Source organism: Rhinopithecus bieti, unplaced genomic scaffold, assembly GCF_001698545.2.
Source record: "Rhinopithecus bieti isolate Rb0 unplaced genomic scaffold, ASM169854v2 scaffold_7724, whole genome shotgun sequence".
Lineage (NCBI taxonomy): Eukaryota > Metazoa > Chordata > Mammalia > Primates > Cercopithecidae > Rhinopithecus > Rhinopithecus bieti.
Genome location: NW_016805612.1, coordinates 1,902,095 through 1,915,429, shown reverse-complemented (window position 1 = coordinate 1,915,429; position 13,335 = coordinate 1,902,095). Strand labels below are relative to the sequence as shown.

Here is a 13,335-nt window from a genome sequence, read left to right as displayed (position 1 = left end):
CATCACTAACAAAGAAAGGGAGGGAGGAAGACAGGAAGAAAAGGAGGAAAAGGGAAGGAAGGGGAAGGGAAGGGGAGGGGAAAGAATGGGAGGGAAAGGGACAAATAATGAAGCTTTTGCTCTAATCTTTTCCCCTAGATATACAAGACAAAGAGCAAAAGATACTTCACTAAAATCGGATTTTTACATGAATGTTCTTTCCTTTGTTCTTTTGGTTGCTGGTTCACTTACAAAAACTTTTCATATTTGTATGTCTTTCCAATGGTTATTCTGTTTTGTTCATTTCAGGCATGTGGCCCTGATCAGATTAACTGATATGATGTATATGCAAAGCCTTTTGAGTTCTTCAGAAAAATAAATTATCTTAGTCAAGAGTGGTTATAAGGAACTTATTATAACTAATGTAGTCTGCACAATTTATTTTTTTGTAATTCTCCTAGATGAGTCAGAACTTAGTTTTGACATAGGTAAAAATTTTATGGTCACAAATCTCAGGTGTGAGAAAATCTCTTTCTTTCATATGCTGTATAAATAAAGGATATAAATATTTCAAGCCTGGAAGTAGTGAGAGAAGCTGGTATTTCTGGACATATAGTGACAGTCAAAAAGGATCTCAGGTACAGGACTGGCCTAAGCTGCTCAAGATTCAGGAGACAGCCAGTACACAGGGAAGCTGAGGAGATATGTAAGATATGTCTAAAACACTTACCTAACCTTCTGTGGTAACAAGCTCCTTAAAGGGGCTGGATGATGTTGTGTTCACTTTTTATCACCAGCAAAGGCTAAGATAATGTATATAGCAAATATTTAGTAACTATTTATTAAATAAATAAATATTTAAGACAGAATAAACAAATATAATAAATGAACCAATAAGAATGCACCATCTAAGTCAAAATAGTCACTTTTATCCTTAACATTGTACCTGCTTTGGCTGCCGCAGAAGCAAACTTGTTGGCATTAGACAAATCAAGCTGGTGATTTAATAAATTCCAATGTAAGTCTTACAAGTATTAATAAACAACTATCCAGCACTCACCATGAAAGTTAAAGAAGCAACACAGAAAAAGTTCCTAAGTGGTCCCAATTTGAAATGATCAGATAACCTATAAAGGAACATATTCATATTACACTAACATAAACACATATAAATGCACTTACAGCAGTTACACAGTCTTCTCTTCAATAACTAGTTCCCCTATGCATTAGTGTGTAATAACAGCAAGTACAATATTTAGATAATTATAAAAACCAAGGCAATAATTTAAAAACTGATTAACCGTTTAAGCATGGATCTGAGCAGTAAGATTGATTAATACATTTGAATGCAGCCAATTGGATTGATTCTAATTTAAAGTTTTAATTTGTTGTAGAATAATTTTAAATGAGTGTATTTGTCCAGTGTTGGAGTGCTCAACTGTGTGTTTGAAAAGGAAGACCAAGAAATGTTTTTGAGAAATGTGTTAATTCCTTAAGACAATGGATTTTAATTGGATCAAGTTGTTTGCATTTTTCTTCATTATCATTCTACATCTGTATATTGGACAGAACACTAACGCTAAATAGTTCTTAGACAAAAATTTTAAAATTATTTAAATCATAATATCATGTCTGTCTTTTAAATTCAAAATTAGGCTGTGAGTATCCTTCTTCACTTAGGAAGAGTGTTATGAAAGCCAGGCCATCTGCTGAGGTGCTACAATTACATATGGCCCTCAGAATGCGTTTGGCCTGCTCTGTTTTAGCCCTCTGTTGGATTACCAATACACAAAACAAGTTAACCTTGATCTTTCTCATTAAGTATCTCAGGGACAAAATTTGACATACGTCTAAACCTGTGACGTTTCCATCTAAAGAAGGCAGAAATAAAACAGGACTTTAGATTCGGTTACAATAAAATATCAGATGCGCCACAGACACAAGTCTTGAAGCTCTGTCCTGGGAAAATATGGCAAATAGTGCCTCTCCTGAACAGAATCAAAATCACTGTTCAGTCATCAACAACAGTATCCCACTGATGCAGGGCAACCTCCCCACTCTGACCTTGTCTGGAAAGATCCGAGTGACAGTTACTTTCTTCCTTTTTCTACTCTCTGCGACCTTTAATGCTTCTTTCCTGTTGAAACTTCAGAAGTGGACACAGAAGAAAGAGAACGGGAAAAAGCTCTCAAGAATGAAGCTGCTCTTAAAACATCTGACCTTAGCCAACCTGTTGGAGACTCTGATTGTCATGCCACTGGATGGGATGTGGAACATTACAGTCCAATGGTATGCTGGAGAGTTCCTCTGCAAAGTTCTCAGTTATCTAAAGCTTTTCTCCATGTATGCCCCAGCCTTCATGATGGTGGTGATCAGCCTGGACCGCTCCCTGGCTATCACAAGGCCCCTAGCTTTGAAAAGCAGCAGCAAGCTCGGACAGTCCATGGTTGGCCTGGCCTGGATCCTCAGTAGTGTCTTTGCAGGACCACAGGTAAGCCATTATACATGAACTTACTTGGATATGGTGATCATAGATTTCCTATCTAAATTTGATATAAGGTCTTATCAAAGGAAGTACTGTATTACCTTTAAGAGCTTGGGCTCTGGAAGTCAGAGAGTGAAGTTTAATTCTGGCTCTGTTCTGTTACCTTGGGCAAATTTCTTGACCTCTCTGGTTTCAGTTCCTTTACTGATAAAATGTAACATAGGGGTTAATGCTTACTTAATACTGCTTTTGCGATGAATAAATAGATAAAATGGATCACATAATATCTATTATGTAGCAAACGCTTCCCCCCAAAAATTGTGATTCTCAAACTTGACCTTATCTCCATTCTATTCTTCTATTTTCTTTTTGTTCTGGTTGACATGGCTTTAATGTTTAGTTGAGATAATTTTTAGAAATTATGAAATTTGCCTAGATAGAAAATATTTATAATGTTTCTTCTTTAGGGTTTCTTGAGTGGAAATTTTAAGAATTCTGTCACTGCAACTTAGAAAGAATTATTCTTGATTAGTATGTTGTTCTGCAGTTTGCAGCTAAATGGTACTGAATATAGAAGAAAAGTAAGACATCTTGGATGTATGGAAATCCAAATATTTCCCTAAAGTTAGCTTGAGTTTTGCTGGAGGCAGCTTATTGAGAAAGCCGTATGGCTGACAGAGTAGGCACAGGCCCTCCCCAGAGAGGGCAGTCATCTTTCCAGGCTGCCTTCATCAGAGGCAGCCTGGTTAACTGACCTGCTGAACCTACCATTTTAACAATCAGATCCCCGAAAAAAAGGGACAAATTCTTGAAAACAACAAAGAACGTTAATAGCAGATGAACAAGTTTTCTCTTGCATGTAAATGTACTACATGATAAACCCAGGATACAAGGATGTGTCAAGAAATAAATCAGAATTAACTAGGATCCTCCAAAACTTGCCTCTGAAAATGGAAATTTATCTAGACTTTTTAAACTGACCAGATGGTCAAAAAACAACAACAAAAAAAAACTGCCATGCAGAATTCACTATATAGCACAAGATACTAGAAAGCTGGATAACTGTTTTATCCCATCAATTTCTCACTTTAATATTTCTTTTGAAAATGTGTGTGTCATGACAAGAATAATGGGAAAAACTAAAATGTTTTCATTTTCTGAAGAAAAATTTATGATTTCTTTCACAGTGATACAATATATAAGAATAACTTTAGCAAACATATCACCTGAAATGAGGTGATTTAGCTAAGGCTTATGCTATTAAAATTTTCCACATTCTTTCTTTACACTTTCACATCTGTGGTCCCAGCTACTCAGGAGGTTGGGAGGGAGGTTGAGGTGGGAGGATCACTTGAGCCCAGGAGTTCGAGACCAGACTGGGCAATATAGGGAGGCCCCATATCAACAAATTATATTTTAAAAAAATTAATGCTGGTCATAATGGCATGTACCTGTGGTCTCAGCTACTCGGGAGGCTGAGGTGGGAGAATCACTTGAGCCTGGAAGGCAGAGGTTGCAGAGAGCCGTGATGCACCACTGCAACTGCACTCCAATCTCAGTGACAGAATGAGACCCTGTCTCAAAAAAGAAAAAAAAAAAAAGTTTTTGGGAAAATTTATGTAAGCTCAAATGGCCCAAATGGAGTGGAGCAAAACAAAGACTTTTTAAAAATCATCTGGCAATGAGGTGATCAGGGGGCTAGGGTGATATCAAAGATAATTGATAGTAAAAGAGACATTTCAAACAAAATACAAAACTTGACAACAAATTGGATTGAGAGAGTTAATAATAGAGCAGGGGGAAATAAAGTTCCAGTTTTCTTAGCCAAGGAGTTTAAATAGTAAAACCATTGAAATGATCCGGTTGAGAAGGGGAGTGTTTGTTTGTCTGCCTATTTGTTTGCAGAAGGGAGAGGGAAGGCAGGCTGTGAGAAGTAAAATCATTTGCTTTAGGACATGACTGCTGGCAATATAAGATCTGTATAAGTACAACCATGTCGAAAGTAGTTGGTAATTTGAGATGCTGATGTAGATTAAAATCCAAACCAAAGAGAAATAATCCTATTTGCAATAATAACCGAAGGGCAAACTCACGATTTGATTCTTCTTAGAAGTCTCCTAGAAGCTATAAATGAAATATTACTTTATCAATCCAATTCTTTTCATCTAAGTATTAACAGCAATAATAGAAAGGTGCCAAATATTTATCTAACTTGATGTAGCAAAAAGAAAATAGGAGCTTAACTTTGAATTGTTTAGGAATTTCATGTAATAATCTGACCTCAAATACATTACTAGAGAGATTTATGTGAATATGAGCCACAGAAAATGATGTTATTTTATTTTGTAAAACACATGACTCATCCTTATTTTCAACAACACTTTAAAGCACTTTCCAGAAGCTTCCTGTATAACCTCACGTAAGTAATGTTGTTTGATATTTACATTAACTCTATGAAGTAAATAGGAGCTGTGTTATTATCCCTACTTCACATAAGAGAGCTAAGGTCTAAACCTTTGAAGACAATGGTGTTAAAATCCTTTTCCAATAATCTAAAGTAAGAAACACACACTACATTGAAAATGTGTGTCTCTGTCTCTCTTTTTCTCACACATATAACTGAGAAAAAATTTTGATGAAATACATATTCTGTTACATTTCATTTTTTACTGTTGATTGAAACTCCTGCAGTTCAAAAAGCAGTGATTTGAAAGGATCCATTGGCATTCCCAGTGTCACGTGCTCTGTTGGACTCATGTTGTCTTATTCTTTTCTTTTATTATGGCTCTCTGCAATCTCTCTGAATAAAAGATATTTTAATCCCATAACCAATGTTACATATATTTGATGAGGAATATGAAAGAGAAAGAGGACTTTTTATTTCTAGACTGTGACACATGATGAGTGTGTCTCATGCTTCACCATGGTCTGTGGATAAGCCCATTGACAAAGGCACATCCTATTGTACCTAATTTATATGAAAAGGGTAACTTTAATTTTCATCCTTTGGTGGACATACTGATTTTCTATTACTTGAGTAATTCATACCTCAGTTGAAAAAAAATCTTAACAAACATGTTGTCACCACTCAGGCCTGGGGATCTGGGAATTTATGACACTTTTGCCTCAGCTCAGAATGACCAAATTTCAAATTGACCTCCCAGATTTTCCACTTTCCTCATTATTAACCTCAGAAGCTATGTTCTGTGATAATTTGGCGGTGCATTCTCAGAAGTTTTAGAATAATGTGGCATAGAAACTTTCAAATTTTATGCTAGTAATAGAATTCTTTTTTAAAAATTCTATATCACAATGTACCCCATAAATATGTACAATTATTATGTGTCTATTAAAATTTTAAAATAAAATACAGTATAAAAATCCTGTACATAAAAAAGTCCTGTACAAAAAACCGTAATGAATGACACAGAAATAAGTGGAGCTGCTCTGGTTAAAATAGAGGTAAAGGAGGACCAGTCCTCCACTTGGTTATTCACTAGCTCCCAGTCACAGTTACTAAAGACCTCGTATCTCCTTGCAACAAAGTTCAAAAGGCAATGGGGATAGTAAAAGTGGCATGAGTGTGAGATTCAAATGGAGTTGGGCTCAAATCTCAGTAATACCACTTACCAGCTATGTGACTTTGAGCAAATTACTTACATTTAAAAGAGTAATTGTAAAGAATAAGTCATACAACTTATAAAATCACCTAAGACTTCACACCTTAATTTTAATTACTAATTTAATGTTTATTTTCCTTCTTTTCCTTTCTTCCTAAGCCCATCCTTTCTTCTTACCTTCATAAAAGAGTTTTGAAGTCAGGAAAGAAAAGTACAGAAATATGAGTATGGAATTGTTGGTTCTTTAAGAAACTGCAAAAAGAAATGCTTATATAAAAGTGGACTATTTCAAATATTTCAAAATTATAGCATGCATTCTGAGTGATTACTAAATTTGGCCAACCTACTCCCTGGTCACAAAGCTATTGTACTCACTCTGCAAAACTATATATGCCAGAGCACAGTAATTCAAGTCTTGGAGGTATCGTATATAAAAGTGGGGAAACAGGGATAGAAAGAAGGGAAAGGAAGGGAAGGCAAAAGAAGGCAAGGGAAGGGAAGAGAAGGGAGGGAAGGGAACGGAGGGAGAGAAGGGAAGGGGAGGAAAAAGGAGGAAAGGTAGAAAAGAAAAACAAAGGAGGGAAGGAGGAAATGAAAAAGCAACAAACATCCTGGGATAGCTTTGGTTTAAGACCATCTGTGGTTAGGGTGGTAAATATACATGGAAGAGAAGACATTTCCTAAATTAGATGTGCCCATATCTAATTATAAATCACATGGTTTCTAATAAGAGTCATTTAATACCACAAGAATTCCAGAGTAGGTTTTTGCAGAAAGAGTTCATAGCTTATCTGTGTTAAGCTTATCACTAGTTTATCTGTGCTAATATAGAGCATCACATATTGACAGCTTTTAAATTATATGGTTAACCCAGTCCTGCAGGCAAGAAACACGGGCCTCTCCTTCATCCTTAGTGTAAAGATATGCTGTCTGAAGATGTGTGGAGGCTTGCCTTAACACATAGAGAATTTACTGGTGTAGAATGCACTACTGACATTGGCAAACAGTTTAAATTCAATAAATATTATTACACAGGTACAATATGCCAAACATTATGCTACAACATAGTACCATCCTACTAGCAGAAATAACAACAGCAATAATGTTGATGATGATAAATAATGCTTGAGGATATAAATGTGTGCCAGGAATTTGGCTAAAAGTTTTTACGTGCTAGGTTCACAGAACAGGCAGTGAATAAATACATAAATAAGCTTTTACATGCAATATTTCATATAATGCTTCCAACAATCACATAAATTATGTACAATCATTATCTTTATTTTACACATGAAGAAACTAAACCTCCAATATTATATAACATGCCCAAGATTACTGTTTAATAAGTGGACATCTCAGTATATCAGTATATCTAGTTATCCATATATGGCCATATCCATAGCCAGCTCTTTTAACTGCTACACTCTACCCACCTCTGCCCACTGAACACTGCAATATTGTCTATTTCCTTTTTACCTGTAGGAGGCTGGGGAAGAAAAGGCAGAAAAGCTTGAAGTGAAAACTGATGCTTAAAAGACATCAAGAAAAAATATATGATACACATTTATAAATATATAAATGCATGTGGATACATATAAAAATGGTGTACTTCAAGTTTTAATTATAATAATGGTTAAGATTTATACAGTGCTGTGTTCCAGGCACTATTCCAGGTGCTTTGCATGTATTAACTCATTTATTGTCATGATAGGCCTTAGAGGTAGATTTTACTATTTTCTCCATATATGGATGAGGAAACTGAAGCACACATCTGAAGATAATTACCTTTGGATAACACTAGGTAAGGGTGTAATTAGTGTGGGTAAGGTGAGTGTTAAAGATAATATTCCAAGAAGAAATGAACAACTGCAATTGACCGTGAAAAAAAAAAAAAGAAAACAGAATGTTCTTGTTTATGGCAAAATAAAGCAAACACCGATGAGAACCAGGGTCAGGGACAAGAGAGGAGAAACATACCAAAATTAAAGAAATAAAATCCAAGGACAAATGAACAACTAAAAGCAAAGTGGATCTCTATATTAATCATTCAAATGAACATGGTCTTGGAGCACAAAATAAACAGAACTAAGACAATAGCAAGTTAATTTGTGGGCAAGTAAGAGTCTGAATTTTTGTACACTTTATTATACCTTTCTTAAAATTTATCGGTCTATCTTGTATTACCTGGATCACATACATTTTATATCTCCACTACCAAATATTAAATTCCTTGATTGAAGGATATAACTGCTTTATCCTTTATGACAGAGAATGCCAGCTATAGTTAGTTTTACCAAAGAATTGCTTTAAAAATAAGCATGTGTTAAATAAGATAGCCATTAAATCAATCATGGTACTATGTTTCAAAGTCATTGCTAATTGAAAGTTTCATCATGGTTTTTTTTAAAACGTATTTTTTAAACTATAATTTTTTTTTTCCAGTTACAAATGAACCAATTTGGACCACACACAACCCATCTTTTTAGAATCTTATAGCAGAACTCACCAAGTTGGTGTGAAAATGGAAAGAACAAGTAATGCCTGAGAGGCCTGAGCAAGAAATATGGACAAACTCAGAAAAAAAACACACTGTTTTTCAAATGTGTTCATCTCTCCTCAAAACTGGCATGCAACAACATTATACTTGTGATAAGAACTACTATCAAACTCCACTCATTAGGCCAGAGACCTTTGTGGTGCTAGCGAAAAACTTGCTCCTCATGTAGCATACTACCTATGCTTGTGATTTCATCAGCCAGCCAGTGATATCATTATGCCTTTAAAACATGAAATATTAAGATGAAAATGTGGCCCAGAGCAGAGAAAAAGTAAAATTCAGGTCATCCGGTTCCAAGTCCAACTGGGATGGTACAGAGAGAAGTAGCTAAAACCTTAAAGAAATATAAGATTCTCGGGTTCTACGTGAAGTAACCATTCCAAAGACTTTAACTGACAGCCTCTGTTGGATCTAATTCAAAGCTGAACTTTAAATAAGGTCAGCTTGCAAAGAATTACAGAAAACTGAAAGGCTCACTTTGTAATGTGGGAAAAAAGTCTGAATCATAAGATAAACTTAGTTGAATGCACTTGTCGGGGTTTCTTGACTGCAGTGATTGTAAAGTTACTAGACGCCCTCTAGTGGATTAATTTAAAATCATTTTTTCCCCTTGAAGATTAAAAAAGATCTGAAACTGAAAATCAACTTTTCAACTTATTTAACAGGGCCAAGGTTTCTTTCCCTTTTGAGGTGATGGGAATGGGAGCGGAGTATGTCTTTTTTTAGAAAATAAAGTATCTTAAAAATATTTTATAGTGTTTTTTGTTGGTAGTGTAGAAAAGAATCATGTTTCTTAATGTTGTAATTAAAATTAAAATTTTCTAACTCAATCAAAAACTTAAAAAATAATAGAATCCCTCATTTGCTTAAAATAAAAAAATTTAACTTTTTTTTGTTGTTGAGACGAAGTCTCGCTCTGTCTCCCGGGCTGGAGTGCAGTGGCCGGATCTCAGCTCACCGCAAGCTCTGCCTCCCGGGTTCACGCCATTCTCCTGCCTCAGCCTCCCAAGTAGCTGGGACTACAGGCGCCCGCCACCTCGCCCGGCTAGTTTTTTTTTTTTTTTTGTATTTTTTAGTAGAGACAGGGTTTCATCGTGTTAGCCAGGATTAGTATTCTTATAGCTGGAACCATTTCTCAGTCTGTCTTTGTGTTTCATGATATTGATATTTTTGGAAAGTGCAAACCAGTCATTTTGTAAAATGTCTCTCAGTTGGGATTTGTCCTCTCAAGGTTAGATTCAGGTTATACACTTTAAGCAAAAATACCAAATTAGTGATGCTAAGTTCTCAATGCATTACATAAGGTGACAGACATTGTCAATGGGTCCTATTATTGGCGATGTTAACATACTTATCTAGATATTTCTCTTCTGTAGAGTTATTATTTTATTCCTTATAATGAATAAGTATCCTGCAGACTGATACTTTGAGATTTTGTAAATATCCTGTTCTCCTCAAAGTTCCACCCACTATTTTTACCAGCTATTGATGATTCTTGCTGTAATCACTTATTATAGTGATTACCAAATGTTAATCACTAATTCCTTTTCATTTATTAGTTGGCATTCTACATTATAGAAGTGGTTTTTTACCCCATTTATTTGTTGTTTTTGTTATTTTGTAATTTTTACAAGTATGGGCTCATGGATCCTTACTTTATTCAATAGTTTATCATTCTTTTAGATCAGTTTCTTTTTTGTATTTTAATGCTTAAACTGCCCCAGATTTGGCCAGTGGAAGCTCTTTTCAGCTGGTTCCTGGATTGTTTTTTTGTTTGCTTTTCGTTTTGACATATTCCATCTTTCTTTGAGCAACTGTCTCTTCATGTCTTGTGACTATTTCTTAAAATGTCATTTTAATAGGGTTTCTGTCTCTAAAATAAAATTTAAATATGTATTTTGGGGGTACATTCTAAGTGCCAGACACAGTTATAGTTACTGCAGCTATAACTTATGAGCAAAATCACTTGCGAAAAGTTTACTCAGCATAATTGTACTGGAAACTGAAATATAAACAACGTTCAAATCCTTGAAAGATGATTATTCTTCAAGGTTGAAATAATTGCTAAAAAATCCAAAATCTTGTAGATCTATTGACACTTACCCAAACATCTTTTAAGTAAATATTCACATGACTTTTCATAGAAACATCAGAAATACAATACTAAGGAACTTAGAAATTGCTTTAGGTAACATGCTAGAAGGCTAGCAGAGTACCAAAGAGAAAACTTTCAAATACCATTTGGAAAAAAGTAACACAGCTTTTCATTGTCTCATACAGTTATACATCTTCAGGATGATTCATCTAGCAGACAGCTCCGGACAGACAAAAGTTTTCTCTCAATGTGTAACACACTGCAGTTTTCCACAATGGTGGCATCAAGCATTTTATAACTTTTTCACCTTCAGCTGCCTCTTCATCATCCCTCTTCTCATCATGCTGATCTGCAATGCAAAAATCATCTTCACCCTGACACGGGTCCTTCATCAGGATCCCCACAGTATGTATTCCTTAGATTTAGTGTCATTTGTGGGCAGTTTTTAAACAGCGATGCTCAAAACAGAGTGGCATGAACTATGTGCCAGATACTGTTCTAAGCAGTTTGTATATATTAGCTCATTTAATATTCACAATCACCCCATAAGGTAACATTTTTATCATGCTTTCATTATCCTCAATTTACAGATAAGGTAACTTAGTATCTTCTGCTGTTCTACATTTGCACCATGAAATTAAAGAAGAATTAATGATTATTCCATTAAGACCCAGGATAAGCATTGGCAAATGGTTTCTGCTGGGTAGCAAGTACAAATTGTGATATCTAGACTATAGAAAAGTACAACCTGTTAAATGCTATCCAATAAACTAGCTAAAGTAAGCTGTTTCATTTTATATTCAAATCCCCTATATTTATACAATGTAAACTATGCACATTTGTGTGTATGTTAATATACAAAATATTATTGACTATGTAATTAATTATTTCATTCAAAACTTCACACATGTGTTTGTACCTTTTTTGCTTTAGTAAAATGGTGCATTCCCAAAAATAAAACATATATTTATGAAATAAACATTGTTATGTTGGCATGACATCCAAAAGACATGTTATCGGCCGGGCGCGGTGGCTCAAGCCTGTATCCAGCACTTTTGGGAGGCCCGAGAACGGGCCTGATCACGAGGTCAGGAGATCAAAACCCATCCTGGCTACACACGGTGAAAACCCCGTCTCTACTAAAAAAAAAAATACCAAAAAAACTAGCCAGGGCGAGGTGGCGGGGGCGCCTGTAGTCCAGCTAACTAGGGGCGAGGCAAGGAAGAAGGCGTGAACCCGGGGGGCGAAGCTTGCAGTGGCTGAAGCTGGCCCACTGCACTCCAGCCTGGAGTGACAGAGCGAGACTCTGGTCTCCAAAAAAAAAAAAAAAAAAAAAAAAGACATGTTATCAATGACATAGTACATAAGTTATATCTGGTACAACTTAACAGGGAAATCATCTTAACTATTATAGCATGAATAGTCTCAGTAGGTATTTTCAAAAGAAAATATTCATGGTGATGCTTTCTAATAGGGAATTGGGCAGTTTTCACCTACCAGCACAAAATGGTATTTAATATTTCCGAAATAGTATACTGTAAAAACAATTTGCCTTCAAAATCTTATCTTGAGAGATTCCATTTTATAAGCGATATCTAAGAAGGGTAGAGGGAAAATAAGAAGGTGAATCTCAAATAGGAGTTAATTTGAAGAAATATTAGCAGTACATAAGCAGAAAAACAAAAAAGCAGAGGCAGGAAGCCATAACTATTATGAAGACATTTAATTATTATATTATTTATTTGATTAATACAAACTGACTACTCAGCATTGCTGGAAACCGTGCTAGGTGGGGATACCATGGTGAATAGGAAAAATCTAGTAAGTATCCTGCTTTCATGGAGACTACAGTCTAGCAGAAAAGTTATCATAAACAGTAAACCAATTACCGACTGTGATGATGTTTCAAAAGAAGAAAAAGCATGACATGTTGTGGTTGTCTTGATATTTTTTTCATTTTAAGTCACTTGCTAAGCCAAGATGATTTTCTGAATTTTAAATGGATGTATCACCAAAGTTTACAGATATTGAGGATTAAATGAATAGTGTGTGAAGGCCAGGTGCGGTGGCTCATGTCTGTAATCCCAGCACTTTGGGAGGCCGAGGCGGGTAGATCACCTGAGATCAGGAGTTTGAGGCCAGCCTGACCGATATGATGAAACCTGTCTCTACCAAAAACACAAAAATTAGCCGGGTGTGGTGGCGCATGCCTGTAGTCCCAGCTACTCGGGAGGCTGAGCCAGGAGAATCGCTTGAACCCGGGAGGCAAAGGTTGCAGTGAGCCAAGACTGCATCATTGCACTCCAGTCTGGGCAGCAAGAGCAAAACTCTGTCTGAAAAAAAAAATGAATAGTATGTGAAAAGAGCAAAGCCTCTAGCAAGGCACAGAGTAAATAGTAATTAGTTTTATCTGCCAAAAATCCATAATCAGTCTGTATTTAATAAATTACTTTAATATTTCTAGACAAAAAATAATTTCACAATTAAAACACCATGCATGTAAATGTTTTCCTCTATATGTCTACTCTTTGGTGACCAATTAATAAGAAATTTCAAAATGACTATTTCTGAATATCATTATCTGTTTCCCTTAAAAAAA

The 13,335-nt window shown here is 35.5% G+C and overlaps 1 protein-coding gene across 2 annotated transcripts in view; it reads left to right on the top strand.

Annotated features, from left to right (window-relative positions):
- The first annotated feature begins 1,698 nt into the window (after positions 1-1,698).
- Positions 1,699-13,335, top strand: part of GNRHR (gonadotropin releasing hormone receptor) — a 16,376-nt gene continuing 4,739 nt past the window's right edge. The window contains exons 1-2 of one of the 2 annotated variants that reach the window (XM_017873094.1): positions 1,699-2,470; positions 10,922-11,141. In XM_017873094.1, coding sequence (XP_017728583.1) covers positions 1,949-2,470; positions 10,922-11,141 — 742 coding nt within the window. In that variant the 5' untranslated portion in view covers positions 1,699-1,948. The remainder of the gene's footprint in view (positions 2,471-10,921; positions 11,142-13,335) is intronic. The other variant, XM_017873095.1, reaches the window with a different exon arrangement.